We start from the raw sequence: 21,673 nt of genomic DNA, 5'->3' as shown, positions 1-21,673 counted from the left end.
CTTCTTCCAACCATCTACTTAGCTGTATTTGTTCATGAGTCATATCTCTCAATTTCACTCTATTTTTTATTTGACAAGAAAGAGTAATTGGTCAGTGTCTTTTAATTTAATAATCGCCTAAACGTGATGGACGGTTGGACCTATTCATATGATGAATTTAAAATAAGATCAATATATAACCAGTCGTACAAAGATAATATACACACAACACAACCTCCTTATTTCCCTGCGTATTGATTTCTTGTATTTTATCACCAGAATCTGAAACCATGGCTGACTTAGTGGGCGGAGCTCTTCTCTCTGCTTTGTTCAATGTCCTCTTTGATAGGCTTGATTCTCAAGAGGTCACTGACTTCTTTCAAGGAAAGGAAGCCATTCTCCAAAACTTGAAGACTGTGTTGCTCTCCGCTAATGTTCTACTCAACGATGCCGAGGAGAAACAACTTGGAGACAAGAATGTGAAGAAGTGGCTTGAAGATCTCAAAGAAGTAATTTATGAAGCAGACCATGTGATGGACAAGATCAACACTGAAGCCCTGCGACTCAAGATGGAGAAAGATGAATCTGAAAGCACAGCAAGTAAGTCCTTGAACTTTTTCAAAAGAATTTATAGTTCATTTGAAATAGCTGTGAAATCTGAAATAGAAGGGATCACTAGTACATTAAAGAATCTCTTAGACCAAACAGAGCATCTTGGTTTGAAAAAAGTTGAGCTGAAAACAACATTACATAGACCACCTGCACCTTTGTTAGATGATTCTAAGGTTTATGGAAGGGAGAATGATAAAGAGGCTATTGTTAAGCTAGTATTGTGTGATGATGTTGGTGACCATAGGATTGTCCTAATTCCTATAATAGGGATGGGTGGCATTGGCAAAACTACACTTACTCAAAGTGTATATGACGATACCACTGTCCAACAACACTTTGACTTGAAAGTGTGGGTAACTATCTCCGAAGATTTTGATGTTTTGAAAATAACTAAACTTATTTTTGAGGCAATCACTGCAACAAGTTGCGAAGCAAAGGAGCTACATCAACTTCAAAATGAATTGAAAAATGCTTTGATAGGGAAGAAGTTTCTTTTTGTTCTCGATGATGTATGGAATGAAAATTATTTGCTGTGGGACTCTTTGAAAAGCTCTTTTCAATCTGGCGATCAAGGAAGTAAGATCATTGTGACCACGCGTAACGAAGATATTGCTTTGATGATGAGGACGATGCATGTTCAGCCTTACGAGCTTAAAGAAATATCTTACGAAAATTGTTGGAAGTTGTTTGCAGAACACGTCTTTGGTACTAGAGGCTCCAATGAGGTACATCAAGACTTGGAAGAAATCGGAAAGCAAATTGTAAAAAAGTGCAAGGGTCTTCCTTTGGCTGTAAAATCGATGGCTGGACTTTTACGATCTATGTCCACTAGTGAAGAATGGAGACATGTACTGCAAAGTGATATTTGGGAGTTGTCCAATTGCCGCGACATAGGAAGTGTTCCAGCTTTGTGGTTGAGCTATCGATTTCTGCCTCCTCATTTGAAGCCATGTTTTTCTTTTCTCTCGATATTTCCCAAAGATTATGAATTTCGGAAAGATGACAGAGAACAAATAATCTTAGTATGGATGGCAGAAGGTCTTTTACAACCTCAAAAAGGAAAAAGGATTGAAGATGTTGGAGAAGAGTACATGAGTGCTTTAATATCAAGATCATTTTTCCAAAGATCCGGACACTATTCTCTCTCTATGCACGATCTTATGCATGATCTAGCTATGTATGTATCAGGTCAGTGTTGTTCTATTTATGATAGTTGTAATGACTTCCACAAGCTAAATGGTAGCAAGACACGCCATCTATCATACATGAAAGACTTAAAAGATACAGTAGAATTTGACAACTTTTCTAGAGTGAAGTATTTGCACACCTTGTTAGCTTTACCATTGCGAGTTACATTTCCATTGCAGAAGACACAATTAAAGCCTGAAATTGTGCTGAAGGATGGAGGATGCCTAAGATCACTTTCTTTGTCAGCATCATGTATCACAGACTTGCCTGATTCAATTGGCAATTTAAAACATCTCAGGTATTTGGATGTGTCTAGCACGAAAGTTAAGGAATTACCTCATTCAATTTGTGGATTGTACAATTTGGAAACACTCTTATTGTCAAATTGTGGAAATCTCACACAATTGCCTACCAACATTTCCAAGTTAATCAACCTGCGTCATCTTATGACAAGATGGACTCCTTTAAAAGAGATGCCACCGAAGATTTGTAATATGATAAATCTTCAGAGGTTAAGTAATTTTGTTCTGTGTAAAAATGATGGGTCCAGGATCAAAGAGTTGGGCAAGTTGGACAATCTGCGTGGAAGCTTGGAGATTTCAGGCCTTGCGCATGTTAGAGAAGTGAGTGATGTTTTGGAAGGCAATTTGAAGAACAAAAAGTATCTCAATGAACTCATTCTTTCATGGAACGGTGTGGCAGATAGCTCAACAAAGGAAAGAGAAGTTCTTGATGCACTCCAACCACATGTAAATTTAAAGAAACTCGAAATCAGAGGTTATAACGGTACAAGTTTGCCAGATTGGGTAACAGATCCATCATATTGTAACTTGAAAAAAGTAGATCTACACTGCAGAAATCTTTGCTTGTCGTTGTTATCATTTCGGCGGCTAAGTTCACTGATAGATTTTCGTGTTTTTGGTGTTTCCTATCTTGATATGCATGATGAATTTCGTAGTATTCCTTTGAATAAGCCCTTTCCATTCTTAGCAAGATTACAGCTTCATCATACAGATATGTTGGATTGGTCATTTATTAATACAAGTGACCAAAGATGTGAGATTTTTCAATGTTTAAAGCAATTTGATTTAGACAGCTGTGGCAAGCTGAGTGTGGCGTTACCTATCTGTAATTTTCCATCTTTAGAATATATCAATATTGCATCTTGCAATGAATTGGTAACTATATTTCCAACAAGTACTCACATTGACTCTGCATATCCTTCCCTCGAAAAGTTGAACACAATGCATTGCTCAAGGTTGGAAACCTTTTCAGAAATGGGATTGCCCTTTACTTTACAACATCTACGCATCTCATCATGTGATAAGCTCATGGAAAACCGCATGAAATGGAATTTACAAAGACTCCCATCATTGAATTCCTTAGAACTCTGGCATTGTGGAGAAATGGTGGATTCATTTCCAGAGGAATGGCTGCTCCCACCATCTTTAAGAAGTCTTAAGATCTTTGAATGTAATAACCTCAAAGCTCTGAACAGCAAAGGCTTCCAACACCTCACCTCCCTTCATCAGTTAGAACTTCTTTATTTGAAAAATCTAGAGTGCTTACCAGCAGCAAGACTGCCCAAGAGTGTTACTTATTTGTCCATAGAAGGATGCAGTCTGCTAATTCCCAGGTGCACGGAAGGAACAGGGGAAGATTGGCCCAAAGTTCAACACATTCCTAAAATACTAACTGAAGAAACAGAATTTAATAAGATATACTTAGGCGGCAGGTAACTTTCCTTGTCATTATTTTTGTAAATATATTTTGATTTATAGATTAATTCAAAGATTGCAATAGTAAAAATATTCTGTATATAATATTAATTAAATAATAAATATTCTGTATATATAAGTAGCTAATGAGACTAAGAATTTGGTGTTTAGCTGATTTGTTCTCAAGCCATCCACGTCTCATTATTATTATTATTTAATACATAGTATTTGAAACTTATGTACTTGCAATTGTACAAATAAATATAAAACTTTCTTTTATTTTTTAAAATTATTCTTTTTCGCTGATTTTCTGAGTTTCTATTTTCAAGAGTACTAATCAATAGATTTGCAGGGGAATTTGTTTTTATCATGCGTGGATTGGTGATTATGATGATTGATTGGGCTTCTTTAATTTGGTTGGTATTTCTCCCTTTGCTGCTACTATAACAGAGTTATGACTTGTGACTGAGATTGCCTGTTGTATTGTTGTGAACATTATTGCTTGGAATCGTCTTTCTTAATTTCATAATGTTTTGTGGGTGAGAATGTGATAGTGTTGTAATCTTTATGATCATTTCATTTACTTGTATTAGAAAACCCATAGTTTAAATGTGTAAGTGTTTCCAAAGTTTTCTTTTAGAGATGTAATAATATTCTAAAGTTTTCTAATGACAATATTATGTCTGTTGATGCAGAGATGACACCTCTTTAAATGATAATTTCACATTATGCATGAGATGAGAATGTTATATATGGTTCTTAACATAATATTATTGTTATGAAAATACATTATAGACGAAGGTGTTTTCCGTTTACTGATCTCCCCTAATATTATCTTATCAATTTCTTTTTTTGATTTTCATAAAGTCTTTTTCTTGACCAAAGAAATTACATATTTATTAAGATAATTTCATGTATATTATTATGAATGAGATGACAATATTATGATCCTTGTTTTTTAGTTTTACTTTTCTTACAAGGAAATATGACAAATATTTATTTCTGGTTTGTAGAGTATTTGGCTAACGAGAAAGACAGTGTTTTTGTAGTCTTTCTAAATTTGTACATATAAACCAATCCTCATAGATGTAGCCATGCATCAGATAAAACCATATATTAGGGGTATAATATGTATACTTTTCTTTGAATGACTCATATCTACTCAAAGTTTTGCTGCTAATAAATACATTGGCATTGATCATCTATTTTTCTTATATTTTTCTGTCTATATGTTCTTAGAGCAGAAAACCACATCACATAGGGACTGGTATTGCCTTCATTGGAATCCTTCTCGACTTTGCTCTTCAGTCTTATGATGTCTTTTGCTCTTTGGTCTTTCAATTGTGCTTTTGGCGAACAGCACCAACTCCCATTGGGGAGTCTCTTTACCAATTGGGATTTTTCAATAAGGCACAACAAACATGGTAAAGTCAAGTCCAAACTGTTAACCTGGAAAAAAAACATGGGATTATGATCTTGTTTAACTTGTAAAAATTTATTAATGTGCAGCAATCCAAGGTTGAATGACAGTGTTTACAGAGTTCATCATTTAATTATATCAGCATCTCACAAGCTCTCATGCTCCTGGGTGACTTCAAACTATGTAGGTCATAAAATTCTTCAAGAACAACTTGTTTGATATTTCATGTCTTTTGTTCTTTTGGTCTAATATGATATCCTTTTTATTACTCTAATTTCAGCTAGTTGGCACAATTATTGGCCAAGTTTCTACCTTCAACCATTGATCATGTCATCAACACAGAACTTGGTAATGATGTTTTCTACAATGCCTCAATTACAAGTTTGAGTTTAGAATCTTGACTTTAAAATTAGTTGGAAGTTTTGTTGACAGTTGGAAAAAACATCAAGACTGCAGCTTGGTTTCAACTCGAAATCTTACTACTTTGTGCATAAAAGAATGTACTGTTAATTCCCAAGTGCAAGGAAGAACACAGGGAAAGATTGGCATATGATTCAATTCAACACATAGCTAAAAAAAACTAACTGAATAAAGTCATGCCTCTCTTAGACAGCAGGTAAAACCTACTTTCTTTTTGCATTTCAATTTATTTCAGTGAATGTATTTTGATTTCAAGATCAATTCAAAGTCAGTATTAGTAGAAGTCATTATTCTTTTGTACAGATTTGTTTTATTTTTCCTCAATACTATTTCAACTCACTGTGATACAGGTGTACATTTGCTACATCAATTTAAGAGTCCAAGTTGTTATTAATCAAATAATCAATAGCCTCTTTTATTTTAGAAAAGTTAATTATTTTTACTGGTTTTCTGAGTTTCTTTTTCCAAGCATGCTGATGAATAGATTTGCAGGAACACAGCATTGTTTATTATACTGGTGGGGATCGAGTTATGAATTTCATCGAGTCTCAATGATTTCAGCCAATGAGACAATGCAGACTCTTAACTTTGTGGGATATATTTATATATATAGCCTTGTTTTATTTGGTCAGTATTTCTATCTTTAATTTGTTGCCATTATGTATCATTATTATGTTACAGAAAATTGTTGTTATGACTTGTGACTGAGATTAACAGAGCGAAATCTGCAGGAAGGCAAGCAAATTACACAGAAAAGGTTCTAAGAATATTCAAGATGCATGATGCCAAGAGTGTAACAGTTCCCTTAGCTGGTCATTTTAAGTTCACAGCTGATCAATGTCCTGAAACTGAAGCAGAAGTAAAACTGTAAAAGACATGGATGAAGTCCCATAGGCACCGCACTTGGTTGTTTGATGTATGTAAAATGCTTATGCCCTCAGTTTTCTTGATGTCTAATCCTGGGCTCGAGCATTGGCTTGGTGTGAAATGGTCAATGAGGTATCTCAAAGGTACAAGCACACATGGTAAGGTGTACAAGAAAAATGCTGGAAAGACATGGCTCGAAGGGTTTGTAGAGTCTGATTTTGCTTCAAATCAAGATTCAAGAAAGTCCCTCATTTTCTATGTTGTTACAATAGTGGGAGCACAGTAAGTTGGAAGTCTCATCAGCAACAAATCATTGCTTTGTCCACGTCTGAAGCTGAATTCATGGAGACTGTAGAAGCTTTTAAGGAAGTAGTGGGAGCATTGCTTAAACTTGTTGAACATTGATACAAGCTTGTTGAAGTTACTTGAGTTAAATCATCATGAGCTTTCCTTATTACTAGTCCTCCAGAACACATCCAGCAAGCAGTGTATTTACCGCTGACTTTTCCTATGCACGCCAACTCAGTTCATCATCTTAGTTTCAGATTAGTATTGTATTTCACATCTTTGTAGAAAGAAGATCACTTTGAGAGTTTTGAGAGCTTTGAGTGTGGTTGTACAAGGGGTTCTCGGGTTTGGTTCCAAGGGTACAGAAAGAGTGAGTTTGGTACCAAGAAACCATTGAAGATCTTCAACTGTAACAAAGATTGTATTGCTGATTCTCTATAGTGGATTGCTCATGATAATGCTCAAACTGGATGTAGGTCAAATTGGCCGAACTAGTATAAACCTTGGCGTCCATTTCTTTACTGTATTTTCTTTACTTTAATTTCGATTTGTTGCTCGGATACTTTGTGTTCTGTTCTTGAACCTGTGGCCATCTATACCAGCATGTCCCAAACTTCTCTGATATAAATACATAATAGTGAGGTTTTCTATTTGAGATTGCTGAAATCATTGAGGGTGTATTGAATTTGATTGATATAGTGGGACTGAATCAATTAAACTCCTCTCTTGTTCTTTTACTGCACTATTTTGTTTGTTCTTTATTAGGCTAATGTATTAGAGTAATTTGATGTTAATGTAGTTCTTTATTTTAATTTCTTTAATTGATAAGTATGTATAATAGTACTGAAACAATAAAGAATTTACACAGAAATTTGTATACAGCTAAGTGTATAGTGAAATTTTATCGTTTAATATTAATATTTGATGCATTTAACCATATATTTTTTTTTCAATGTTTTATTGGTAGCCTTAGCTCTGTAAATTCCATTATAAATAGGCTTGTGTTAATTCAAAGTCAGGAATTCAAACCCCGTAAATAATATAAAAATATGAATTTAAAGAAAGTTTTCACTAACATAATTAAAAGAAAGTCTCATTTTCCATTGAGACTTTTCTCTTGGCAATTTCATGGAACCATCACACTCTAATTCGCAGTATTGTTGAAAAGAAGAAAAAAAAAGTATCTTTTATTGGAAAAGTTTTCTTAAGATCTCTATCTTTAGTAACCTTAAAGCTCTAAATGGCAAAGGTTTTCACCACATCGCCTCACTTCAACATTTGGAACTTCATTTATTGGAAAAGATAGAGTGCTTACCAGTAGAACTGCCCCAGACTCTTACTACTTTGTGCATAGAAGGATGGAGTCTGTTAATTCCTCAGATCCAACACATACCTAATAGACAACTTTCCATGTCTCTACACTATGCAACTACTTTTTTTTTCAATTTATTTCAGTAAATATATTTTGACTTCAGAAATTCAAAGTCTCTAGTAGTGAAAGTCATTACTCTTTTGTACAATTTTTTTTTCAATACTATTTCAACTATCACTCTGGTGTAGGCATTATATACATCTGCTATATCAATTTTAGAGTCTAACATGTTATTAATCGAATTATAACTTGTTAAATTGTATTAGTTAAGGGCTAAATATGTGTCTAATGTGGCCATTTAGACCTTTGGCATATGTCAGAAGCTCACATGTTCCTTGGTGACTTCAAATTAAAGATCCCTCTCAAATCCATGTTCATTCTTCAAGTCATAACAATTATCAAGAACAACTAGTTTGATCTTTCGTGTCATCTTTTTTTATTTGGTCTAATATGATATCCACTTTATTACTCTAATTGCAGTTAGTTGGCACACTTATTTGTTCAAGTGTCTACTTTTCCAAGGCATAAATGGTGGTTACTTTCAACCATTGATCATAAGTGTGTATTGGATCTTGACTCAAAACCGCTATGTTAGTTTGAAGTTTTATGACAGTTTGGAAAAAACATAAAGATTGCTGCTTGATTTCGTTTCTAATTGGTCAAACCTCTTTTCAACTTAAAGTCTCTCATTGGTCATAGGGGCAACGAGCAATATATCTTCAAAACAACCATTATTTAGATAAATGTCCCAGTTTTAAAAAAAAATTAACAAACGACCCAATACAACAAATTAGTATAGCGAAATTTCACATTTACCATTAACCTCTTTAATCTCTTTAGTCTTAGGTAAACCATAATATTCACTTGGGGTTTGGTGCAAAATGATAATTTAGATAATCAACAATATAAAATGGCAATTTCTCTACAATTTTAAAAATGAATACATTAGCTTCTTCATGCCATTATTTTGGGTCATTTACTATAATTTCTCTTGGTCGTAATCAGGGCCGGCCCTGGGCTAAAAGCGGACTAGACCCACGCCTAGGGCCCCCTTAGCCCAAGGGCCATTTTTTTAAAATTTATTTTAAAAATACTGTAAATTTTTAGAAAGTTTTTACAAAAAGAGCCCCTAATCTCCAATTTTTCCTAGGGCCTAAAATTCTTCAGGGTCGGAATAAGGGTCTATATGTGTTCTTAGGCTAATGTTTGAGTGATCTGTTTTGTGTTTAGTGTGTGTGAAAAGCATTTTTTGAGCTAAGAGAAATCTTCTTGTTTTTGAAGTGTAAAAGTTGTGTGTAGTATTAGTATAGTGAGGTGTGTGCTCTTTGAGATTGGTGAAAAGATTGAGGATTTTGTTGTATTTGATTGATATAATATATTGTCTCATGTTGTAAGTTTATGCTCTCATACCACATAATTTGATTGCTTTGATAATATTTTTGTTGGTTTGCATGACGTTCTTTTTGGTTAGTCTAGAAATATATAAATAAATAAATAAAGAGAAATTGGTGAAAATTGGTGATTTTGCACCCTACTTTAGATCATTTTTTGCAAAATGGTATCTGTCTAAAATTCGATCAGTTGTCTAAATTTTCGACTAGCTATCTAAATTATGAGATGCTATTTTGTAAATAATTATTAAAACTAGACTAGAGTACAAAATTACTCTAAGAAATAGGGTCCTTTGACAAAATGATCTATTTTTTAAAGTCATTTTGCATTCTAGCCTAGTTTTAATAATTTTTTGCAAAATGATCTCTCATAATTTAGACAGCTAGTTTAAAATTTACACATGTCTATTTTTTAAAGTCATTTTGCACTCTAGCCTAATTTTAATAATTTTTTGCAAAATAACTTCTCATAATTTAGACAGTTAGTCGAAAATTTAGACAGGTAGTCAAAAAATTCAAATAGTCGGTCGAAAATTTTAGACATCTAGTCGAAAAATTTGTACAACTGATCGAATTTTAAACAGAGACAATTTTGCAAAAAACTATCAAAAGTAGGCCAGAGAGCTAAATCACTTAAAAAATGTTATTTTCACTAATTTCTCAAAAAAAATGACATTTTTCAAAGGGACCATAAATAAATATATCTTTATATATAATAAATGTCTATGAAATGGCAATTGTTGTGTTTAACATAAATTTAAAAAAAAAATCTGTTAGGTTTAAAAAAATATGATTAATTAACTGTTAAAATGTTTAGTTGTGACTTTACAACTTGATAGCTCTTCAAAAAAATTTAAGCAAAATATAACTAATTAATAAATCATAACAATAATAATAATAGATATTATATAAGGGAAACGGTTCAAAATATAACAAATAATATACCAGTTTCAAAATATCATGTCAGTTATTTTAACTTATTTATAGAACAAATATTTAATTTATTAAGATAATTTTTAAAATATCTGTTAGTTTTAATAGAAATATATAATTAACGGTTAAAAATTAATAAGTTGTGACTCTTAACAACGTGGTAGCTCATCAACCAAATATAATTAATTAATAGATAATATAAAATTTAATTTGTTAATAACTTAATATATACATAGAGAGAGAGAGATAATGTTTTATGATATAACGAATAATACATTGGTTTCAAAAGTTTCATCAATCAATTATTTTCAAAATTGTATGAAATGATTATATTTTCTCATTATTTTAACTAGAATTTATGTATATTTTTCTAGCGATATATATGTTCTCAACAATAATTACTATATTCCATAAAAAAAAACAATAATTACTATACAAACAATTATTGTTACACCAACAAAGGATTCGGTACTTTTTAATTTTCTGTTGACATTTCTTCAATTAATTATTTTATATTTTATCATATAAATATTTACAATTCTAAATATTACGATATTTACAAATCATGTATTTAAGTTATTTAATTGATATTTTATTTTTATAAAAATTTTATAATATATATTTTACTGATTATAAGTTTTTTGAATTCAAACGGTATTGCAATATTTCATATTTGTTATGGTAGTTATTAAGTTAGTTATTGCAAGATATTTATATTTATTTTCATAATAATTTGAAAATTTTGTTTGAAATATAAATTTTATTTGTTTGTATTATGTATGTAAATGTTTTAATTTGAAAATTATTTTTTATACTAGCTAATAATATTTACTATTGGGTGTAATCATATTGGATTGCTTTAATGGAATTCAGTTTATTAATAGTAAAAAAAGCTCCATTAGCTTCTTCTTGTGGTGTTAGAATAAAAGCTATTCTTACTATTAGTAGCAATGTCAGCAATGTTAAATTTTGTTATTGCTACCCAAACTCAATTCTACAAGTTATTATGACTGATGATTAGCCTTCAATTAAATCCTCTTATTCAAAAAAGTATATAAAAAAATAAAAAATAAAAAGTTAAGTGATTTTTCCAAAATGACCTATTTTTTGAAGTCATTTTACATTCTAGCATAATTTTAATAATTTTTTGCAAAATAAACTCTCATAATTTAGACAACAAGTAAAAAATTTAGACTAGTTGAAAAATTCAATCATCCGGTCAAAAATTTTAAATAGCTATTTTGCAAAAAATTATCAAAAGTAGATCAGAATGCAAAATTACTTAAAGATATATGTCATTTTCACCAATTTCTGTATATTTATAAGATACTTTTAAGGTATGTATCGATGCATATTTTTTGTGTATCCAGCTCATGAATAGTTTTCAGTGCGATTTCTTTTTATGATTGTATTTAATGTAGTTATTTTGAGTATCTTGCAAATTTTCAGAAAATTTGAAATCAGACTGAAAATTATTCACGAGTTAGGAAACACACAAAAATATGTACCATAAAATTATCCTATATTCCTATATCTTGATTTAAGGTGGAGTCTCATCTTCTCACAACCACAAAGCCTAATTGTGACAAAAATGCACTAGCCTTGGTCTGTATTTTTCACCAATTCGAACTCAAAGCCCTAATTGTGACAAAAAGATGTAAGCAATTGATTTTAGTTGATTCAATTTGGTTTAACTAACAAAACTTGTAGATTTGGTATTGCAAGATTTGCTTTCATACTCCAAAAACCAAATGCTAGAACGTAGCTTCAAACTCTTATTGAAAATGATACCACTCTTACAGATTTTTGACCTAGAATATTAGTAAACAAAACACAAAAATACTTGAGCTTGAATTCAAATTCTACCAGCTATGAAATTACCTCAAATGCTTTAAAGAATCAGACACTATTTGAGTTTATAACAGATAAAAAAAAGTCAAGCTGGGAGACCACTGAAAAGATGGTATGCATCTCGAAGCAAACATTTCCCAGAATGAGTCAATCAACTTGATGACTAGTCAAGCCTTTGTAGAGCCTTAAATCCATTGTGAACAACTCGGTAAAGCATGCATGAATCCCATGTTAGAATTAATATGAAAGTAGACATATGAACAATTCTATATACATGTAGGCGGAATTAATATATGAATGAACATATGCAAAAAAGAATCGAATATTGTATACCTCCAGCCATTGCTATTGATAACCTCAATCTAGCTTTAGATCTACAAAAGAAAAGAACAGAAATTAGAACGAGCACACGGGCTTCCAAGCTCTCACTAACTCTTTTAGATGGAGTTACTGAAAGTCAGAATGAGTAGCGAGCTTGGGGACCGGTACTCTATATTTATAGAGTGAGACCTACCATCAGAGTCTCTGCCACAGATTGAGATATTTCCTCAATCAGTTAGGATATGAAAAATCGGGTAACAACAAATCAGGTAACAAACAATGTTGACCATTAATTAGAATATTTTGTCAATAAATTAAATATTGAATATATTAAATCAATTAGTTGATTTTATATACCAAATAAATAATATTCTAACATTCTCCCACTTGGTCAGCATTTAAATTAATGTATTACTTAAGCCCGACGATCATCCCTGTTAGATAATAAACACATGAATCATGGCGATAGGTCCTCTTTTTATGACGAGTATTATCTTCCATGTATTACAATATATTTATTACATAACAATGTAATTTATGTGGCTATGTACTTAAACGAATAAACCTTATGTTTATTCAGGTCCTATGAAAGTAAAATTTTCTCAAATAAAATTAAGATGCGCATAAATATGAGAAAATATCAAAAATAAGAGTTTCATTGATAATAACTTCAGTTTGTACAATAAATTTACATAAGGGAACCAAGTCCCATGTTCACTACATGATCCTTGAATTTATGAGGTGGCAAGCCTTTCGTCAAAGGATCAGCAATCATCAATTCAGTGCTAATGTGTTGAATGACCACTTTATTTTCTTTAACACGTTCTCTCACGGCTAAGTACTTGATGTCGATGTGCTTGCTTCGACTACCACTCTTGTTGTTCTTAGCCATGAATACAGTAGCTGAATTGTCGCAGAACATTCTCAATGGCCTAGATATTGAATCTACAACTCTAAGGCCTGAAATGAAACTCTTTAGCCATACACCATGCGATGTAGCCTCAAAACACGAAACGAACTCGGCTTCCATAGTAGAAGTAGCAGTCAAGGTCTGTTTGTTACTCCTCCATGATATAGCTCCACCGGCAAACATAAACACGTAACCAGAAGTTGATTTACGTGAATCAGTACAACCAGCAAAGTCTGAATCTGAGTAGCCAACTACTTCCAGTTTGTCGGTTCGTCTGAACATGAGTTTGTAATCCTTAGTACCCTGAAGATACCTCATAACTTTCTTTGCAGCTTTCCAGTGGTCTAATCCCGGGTTACTCTGAAATCTTCCTAGCATTCCGACAGCAAAGGCAATGTCGGGTCGTGTGCACACCTGAGCATACATCAAGCTTCCAACAGCAGAAGCATATGGGATGTTCTTCATTTCTTCCTTTTCAAAATCATTCTTTGGACACTGGCTCAAATTTAATTTATCACCCTTAACGATAGGAGCAACACTTGGTGAACAATCTTTCATCCGAAATCTCTCTAAAACTTTGTTAATGTAGGTTTCTTGAGATAGACCTAAGATACCTTTGAATCTATCTCGATGGATCTTAATGCCAATGACATAAGACGCATCACCCATATCCTTCATCTCAAAGTTCTTTGAGAGAAATTGCTTCACCTCATGTAGCATGCCCTTATCATTGGTTGCAAGAAGAATATCGTCCACATATAAAACAAGAAAACAAATCTTACTCCCACTGACCTTCTGGTATATACATTGATCCATGACATTCTCTTCAAATCCAAAAGAAGAGATGACATCATGGAATTTTAAATACCATTGGCGGGACGCTTGTTTTAAACCATAGATGGACTTCTTAAGCTTGCACACCAAATGCTCACCATTACTAGAGGAGAATCCTTCTGGTTGTTTCATGTATACCTCCTCCTCTAGGTCACCATTTAGGAAGGCAGTTTTCACATCCATCTGCTGTAGCTCTAAATCGAAATGAGCAACTAATGTCAGGATAACTCTGAGGGAATCTTTCTTAGATACCGGAGAAAAGGTCTCCGTGTAGTCAATTCCTTCTTTTTGAGTGAATCCTTTAGCAACGAGTCTCGCTTTGTGTCTCTCAATGTTGCCTAATGAGTCTTTCTTTGTTTTGAAGACCCATTTACACCCAATAGCCCTCGCCCCATTAGGCAACTCAACAAGATCCCAGACTCCGTTGCTTTTCATAGAATTCATTTCTTCATTCATGGCATTGTACCACAGTTCCGATTCTTTGCTATTCATAGCTTGTGAAAACGTTTCTGGATCATTTTCGGCTCCAATATTGTAGTCAGATTCTTGCAAATACACAATGTAGTCACTAGGTATCGCCGATTTTATTATCCTAGTGGATCTTCTTAAGGCTACACCAGCAGGCTCTTGAGGAGCGGGTGGTTCAGCTTGTTGTTCAACAATTATAGGCAACTCTTGAACAACTCGATCCATTTGAACTTCATCATTGACTTGTGGATCTTCAACAATTGGCTGTGGTGGTTCAACATCCATTTGGACTGCAGGGGTGTTATCGACCACAATCAATCTTGCTCTTGAGGTGGAGGGTTCTAAAGGATCTTTCTCAGAACCTAAGTCCTTGGATTGATCACTCCCACTAATCAAGGCATTTTCAAGAAATTTTGCATTCCTTGATTCCACAATCCTAGTGCTATGAGATGGACAATAAAACTTGTAACCTTTAGACCTTTCAGCGTAACCAATAAAGTATCCACTTATGGTCCTTGGGTCCAGTTTCTTTTCTTGTGGATTGTATACCCTAACTTCAGATGGGCATCCCCAAATGCGTACATGTTGCAAACTCGGTTTCCAACCTTTCCATAATTCAAAAGGAGTTTTGGAGACTGCCTTGGTTGGAACTCGATTTAATATGTACACGGATGTCTTTAGAGCTTCAGTCCACAAGGATTTAGGAAGTTTAGGGTTGCTGCTAAGCATACTTCGCACCATGTCCATCAATGTTCGGTTTCTCCTTTCTGCAACACCATTTTGCTCGGGTGTATCGGGCATGGTATATTGGGCAACAATCCCATTTTCTTGAAGAAACTTTGCAAAAGGACCAGGTGCTTGTCCATCTTCAGTGTATCTACCATAATATTCTCCACCTCTATCTGATCTCACTATCTTAATTTGCTTGTTGCATTGTTTCTCTACTTCAGCTTTAAATATCTTAAAGACATCTAACGCTTCGCTTTTGTTATGAAGTAAGTAGATATACATGTAGCGTGAGTAATCATCTATGAAAGAGATGAAGTATTTCTGACCATATGAGTCCATGTATGGACTACATATATCAGTATGTATGATTTCTAATAGGTCAGAACTCCTATGGACACCACTTTTCTTAGACTTGGAAGTATGCTTTCCCTTAATGCAATCCACACAAGTATCAAAATCAGTAAAATCTAAGGTATTGAGTACCCCATCATTTACTAACCTTCTAATTCTATCAATAGAGATATGTCTCAATCTCCGGTGCCATAATGTAGAGGAATTCTCATTCATAACACATCTTTTATTGCCAGCGTGAACATGCATAGTATTATAAGCGGTATTGTTTTGTAAATTAAGGCAGTAAAGACCATCAGACAAAATACCATTTCCAACACATTCAGATTTATTATATAAATTAAAAGATTTGTCTGAAAATGTAAAGGAAAAACCAAAAGGTACAAGTCTTGAAACGGAAATCAAGTTTCTAGAGAAACTTGGTACATAAAATGTCTTTTCTAACTTTAAAACAAAACCGCTACTTAAAACTAAATGGCACGTTCCTATAGCCTCCACATGTGAGCCCATCTTGTTTCCAGATAAGATGCTTTGCTCACTTCCCACTGGCTTCCTTAGGTTTTGTAAACCCTGCAAGGAATTTGAAATGTGAATTGTCGATCCAGAATCAATCCACCATGTGTTAATATTAACATTAGCCATATTAGATTCATAACATACGAATGAAATTGGATTACCATTGTCGTCCATCCATTTCTTGAACTTGGCGCATTCCTTTTTCGCATGTCCCTTCTTTTTGCAGAAGAAACATTTGATGGAATCCTTCTTTATATCACCTTGGGGAGGCACTTTATTTTTCCCCTTGTCCTTCTTGGATGGTTTGTGTTTCTTGCCTTGGGTGGCCATGTGAGCACTTTCACCTTGTTCCTGCAGGAGCCTTGCTTCTTCTTGAGCACACATGGTTATCAGTTCATTGATACTCCATTTGTCCTTATGTGTGTTGTAGGAAATTTTGAAAGGCCCATATTGAGGTGGAAGATGGTTAAGGATGTAGTGGACCAGGAAGGTTTCGGGAATGACTACATCGAGTTTCTTCAGTTGAGCAGAAATGTCCCTCATCTTTGAAATATGTTCTCTAACTCCTTTGACACCAGTGAGTTTTGTGGATGAGAACTGGTGGATGAGGTTGTTGTAAAGTGGTTTGTCCGAAGTGTCGAACTGCTCATCGATCAGTTTGATCAAGTCTTTGACTTTCTCAGGTTGCTCCACCGATCCACGCATTCCCAGAGGGATCTTGGACATGATGAACATGATGCTGAGGCGATTGGACCGCTCCCATTTCTCATATAGTGCGATCTGAGCAGCAGTGCTAGTCACAGTGATTGCAGCAGGTTCGTCCTTCCTTATTGCGTAGTCCATGTCGGCGCAGCCTAAATGAAGAAGAACTCGTTCCTTCCAGATTTTGAAATTATCACCCCTAAGCTCAGGAATTTCGGTAAGGATTTCAGCAAAACTAGAGGATGATGAAGAAGCTGCATGAATAGGATTACAAACTTAGATTTAGAAGATTGAGGCTTAATGAAGTCATGTTTTACCAATGTATAACATGCTGAAGATTGAAATTTTATTAAACAAAAATTGCCTGTGGGCTAAATTTTTAATTTAATAAAATTGGATGTAAAGGATGATAGATTATTCAAACGAATTATTTGGGATAAAGTAAGGTTTGAAACTTCTATCTTTATTAAACTTTATGATAAAACTATTAAATTAATTATCATAACTCCTGTGGGTAAATTAAGAAAATTAATTTAATATATTATCCTAATTAATTATATAAATATAATAAAATCCCTGTGGGGTAAAATTGTTATATTTATATAATTAATCACAATTTTGTCCATTATGTGATCCTTTCAAATTAATATATAATTTTATATAATTAAAGATGCTGTGGCTACTCCCTAATTATGTAAAATTATATGGTTCACTAGACATTATGTTTTAGGCTCTAGGAAGACCTAAGAACAATTTCGTTATAACATAATAGGCAATCACAGAGAGTAGTGCTCCTAGTGTGGTCGTCCGAAGATCATTAAAAACCGTTCTAGATTGAGCATTTGTCTCAGTTTCATGCGTTCTTATGTCAACCACAAAATTGTTTATGAATTATTCATAATTTTATTCACCCTAAATGTTTTATGAATATTTTATGAATAAATTATGGAGATTAATGTGCTAAATATTATTCAACCTATCTTAATGTTTTGAATATAATCTAAATATATCTAGCACAATAATGGAATATATACATAATGTATTTAAAATTATAAAGGCATACATATAAAATTAAAGATAATTATACTAAAAATAAATTTTGCATGAATAAGAACAAAATAATCATACAAATTAGTATAATTAATTATATGTACGAAAATACAATAATTCTATATATATATATATACTTAATGGCAGAGAAATTCATGCTAAATAAAACAATAAAATCATTTATTAATCCGGTGAATTAATAAAACAATTGCACAAACTTAATTGTAAAAATTAATTACATTCTTAAAATAGCACAATTATTTAATATTTCATGAATAAAAGAAATATACCATACACCAAAATCAAGTAATTGCACATTTTAATTAATTTCCAAATATATAATTTACCAAAATTATATGTTTTAATTAAATTGGCAAAATAAAATTTATTGTCCAAATAAGCATTAAAATGAATAAAATAACAAAATTCCAAAATAAATCAAAAAATTAATTTTCTTCATTTTCTTCATTTTTTAAAAAAAAAAATAATAATCTTAAGATGTCCTAATACTCAAATAGATCGAAAATACATATTTGAATTAAAAATAAATAAATAAATAAAAAATTTCAACTTAAGGCCATGAACGTGTATGTATATGGTCATTGTTTTGTTTTTAAACTAGTTTCTCAAATAACAAATTATTAGAAACACTTACCAAAGATTTCTAATGCAACTAAATTGAGAAACAAATTTGAATTAACAATTCCAATTTTCAACAATATATGAAACTATATACACGAATATATAATATATGTGAATAGATGAAGACATAGGCACATCTATAAATCATGAAAAAAAATATATGTGTATATATGCATACAAAAATAACAAGGCAGAGATTAACCTAGCGACTGATACCAAATGTTAGAATTAATATGAAAGTAGACATATGAACAATTCTATATACATGTAGGCGGAATTAATATATGAATGAACATATGCAAAAAAGAATCGAATATTGTATACCTCCAGCCATTGCTATTGATAACCTCGATCTAGCTTTAGATCTACAAAAGAAAAGAACAGAAATTAGAACGAGCACACGGGCTTCCAAGCTCTCACTAACTCTTTTAGATGGAGTTACTGAAAGTCAGAATGAGTAGCGAGCTTGGGGACCGGTACTCTATATTTATAGAGTGAGACCTACCATCAGAGTCTCTGCCACAGATTGAGATATTTCCTCAATCAGTTGGGATATGAAAAATCGGCTAACAACAAATCAGGTAACAAACAATGTTGACCATTAATTAGAATATTTTGTCAATAAATTAAATATTGAATATATTAAATCAATTAGTTGATTTTATATACCAAATAAATAATATTCTAACATCCCAGACACTTTCAACGATAGTCGAGTGACAAAAAATGCTAACATGGCCAAATTACTTGAAGAGTTCTGGGTTTAGCCAATCTCTGGAAATTATACACATAAATTTTGATCAGAAAGGTACACTTCCAAACCTGGCATAATAAGATAACACATACATACATAATAAGGAAGAAAAGAAACAATGGCATGGCACTTACTTGCTAATGTCATCAAGGTGGTCATCAAAATCTACCACGTCTTGCCATTTTTCAGTTGAAATATAATCCAATAGGACCACATTTGCTGATGGCTCTTTTGTTGTCAAAAGGTAGCCTCCATCTGATCCAACAAGCTTCCAATTCTTTGATGCATCTTTTGCATAAAGCTGGAGATTTAGGAAACAGTAAACAAAACTTTGTCTGATGAAAAAAAAAAGCTAAGCTCTACGCCTAACATACAATATTGGGGACGAGAAAACTATAGCAATTGCTACGTAGGTACTCAAGAGAGACTCGAACCTCAGATTTGTAAGAGCAAATAAAGCCCGGACTGTTTGAGCTACCGCCTTGATAGAAAATAAAGACTCAAGGAATAACTATTGGAAACTTGACAATAGTATATTAAAAAAGTGCTTAAAATTTTCAAAGCAATTTGCACTAAGATTTCCAAGGCTTAGCTCAAGAACCAACCACTTGTCTAATTTGGTTTGGTATTACCACACAAGTACATTCTTGCCTCTCATTTTGGGCAATTATCAATAACTTTTTTTTACTTCAGCAAATGTTTACATAACAATTTATTGACCAGTGAAACAATACAATGTATATATCACTCCCATTTTAAAAAACATTCCAAACAAAACCAATAAGATACTGAACAGAAGCATTTGGAAAATCCTTGCACATAGTTCCTCACCAATAGCACACATGACTGAGTTGTTCATTAGCTCAAAGATAATACTAATGCACAAGGGTAACATCAAAATAGGCCAGGAGTGGCAATGAGAAAGCTAAACTACATCTCAAAGTTAAAAATGATACAGCAAAAATAAATTATATCAATAATCCCTTATGTCATGTTTAGAAAGTAGAATTAGAATAGATTAAGTATTTGAGCAAAAATATAAAAGAATGAATGAGTTGATCATTTCTCAATAATAAATTAGGAGAAAACAAATTAGATACAAAGTTGTAATTTTTTTTCTTAATCTTAATATACATGAAGATGGATTACTGGATTGGAGAAAATTATATCAAATATTTCAATGGAACTAAATTATACCAATTACTACTTTGTACATAGAAGGATGTAGTCTGTTAATTCCTCAGATTCAACACATACCTAATAGGTATCTTTCCATGTCTCTACTCTATGCAACTACAATTTTTTTTTCAATTTATTTCAGTAAATATATTTTGACTTCAGAAATTCAAAGTCTCTAGTAGTGAAAGTCATTACTCTTTTGTACAATTTTTTATTTTCAATACTATTTCAACTATCACCCTGGTACAGGTATTATATACATCTTCTATATCAATTTAAGAGTCTAACATGTTATTAATCGAATTATAACTTGTTAAATTGTATTGGTTAAGGGCTAAATATGTGTCTAATGTGGCCATTTAGACCTTTGGCATATGTCAGAAGCTCACATGTTCCTTGGTGACTTCAAATTAAAGATCCCTCCCAAATCCATGTTCATTCTTCAAGTCATAACAATTATCAAGAACAACTAGTTTGATGTTTCGTGTCATCTTTTTTTATTTGGTCTAATATAATATCCACTTTATTACTCTAATTTCAGCTAGTTGGCACAATTATTGGCCAAGTTTCTACTTTGCCATGGCATATATGGTGGTTACTTTCAACCATTGATCATGTCATCAACACAGAACTTGGTAATGATGTTTTCTACAATGCCTCAATTACAAGTTTGAGTTTTGAATAATCTTGACTCGAAAATTAGTTGGAAGTTTGTTGACAGTTGGAAAAAACATCAAGTCGAAGTCTTACTACTTTGTGCATGAAAGAATGTACTGTTAATTCCAAGATTGGCATATGATTCAATTCAACACATAGCTAAAATAAACTAACTGAATAAAGTCATGCCTCTCTTAGACAGCAGGTAAAACCTACTTTCTTTTTGCATTTCAATTTATTTCAGTGAATGTATTTTGATTTCAAGATCAATTCAAAGTCGGTATTAGTAGAAGTCATCATTCTGTTGTACAGATTTGTTTTTTTTTTTCATCAATACTATTTCAACTCACTGTGATACAGGTGTATATTTGCTATATCAATTTAAGAGTTTAAGTTGTTATCATTCTTTTTATTTTAGAAAAGTTAATTATTTTTACTGAATATATTTGCTGGAAAAAACAAGGTTTATCATATGGGTGGGGATCGAGTTATGAATTTGATTGAGTCTGAGACAATGCAAA

General features: G+C 32.6%; 2 protein-coding genes and 2 long non-coding RNA genes across 4 annotated transcripts; 2 read left to right on the top strand and 2 right to left on the bottom strand.

Moving 5' to 3' along the window:
• The first annotated feature begins 293 nt into the window (after window positions 1-293).
• LOC133786085 (putative disease resistance RPP13-like protein 1) lies at window positions 294-4,925 on the top strand. The gene is made up of 2 exons (XM_062225299.1): window positions 294-3,514; window positions 4,742-4,925. The coding sequence occupies exons 1-2, from the start codon at window positions 513-515 to the stop codon at window positions 4,923-4,925; spliced, it is 3,186 nt and encodes a 1,061-aa protein (XP_062081283.1). The 5' UTR covers window positions 294-512.
• An 80-nt stretch (window positions 4,926-5,005) lies between these two features.
• LOC133783365 (uncharacterized) lies at window positions 5,006-7,214 on the top strand. The gene is made up of 4 exons (XR_009870871.1): window positions 5,006-5,100; window positions 5,198-5,533; window positions 5,830-5,964; window positions 6,069-7,214. It is a non-coding gene; the product is annotated as an uncharacterized LOC133783365 (long non-coding RNA).
• Window positions 7,215-15,944: 8,730 nt separating this feature from the next.
• On the bottom strand, window positions 15,945-18,923 carry LOC133783360 (uncharacterized). The gene is made up of 3 exons (XM_062222979.1): window positions 18,887-18,923; window positions 16,330-17,124; window positions 15,945-16,222 (listed from the first exon to the last, which is right to left on the bottom strand). Exons 1-3 carry the CDS (start codon window positions 18,894-18,896, stop codon window positions 16,188-16,190), a joined length of 840 nt encoding a protein of 279 aa, XP_062078963.1. The 5' UTR covers window positions 18,897-18,923; the 3' UTR covers window positions 15,945-16,187.
• A 360-nt stretch (window positions 18,924-19,283) lies between these two features.
• LOC133783363 (uncharacterized) lies at window positions 19,284-20,474 on the bottom strand. The gene is made up of 2 exons (XR_009870868.1): window positions 19,451-20,474; window positions 19,284-19,336 (listed from the first exon to the last, which is right to left on the bottom strand). It is a non-coding gene; the product is annotated as an uncharacterized LOC133783363 (long non-coding RNA).
• Between the last annotated feature and the right edge of the window lie 1,199 nt (window positions 20,475-21,673).

Source organism: Humulus lupulus, chromosome 6, assembly GCF_963169125.1.
Source record: "Humulus lupulus chromosome 6, drHumLupu1.1, whole genome shotgun sequence".
In the NCBI taxonomy this organism is placed as follows: Eukaryota; Viridiplantae; Streptophyta; class Magnoliopsida; order Rosales; family Cannabaceae; genus Humulus; species Humulus lupulus.
The sequence above is the reverse complement of the archived record's forward strand: the minus strand, read 5'-3'. Positions and strand labels throughout refer to the sequence as shown.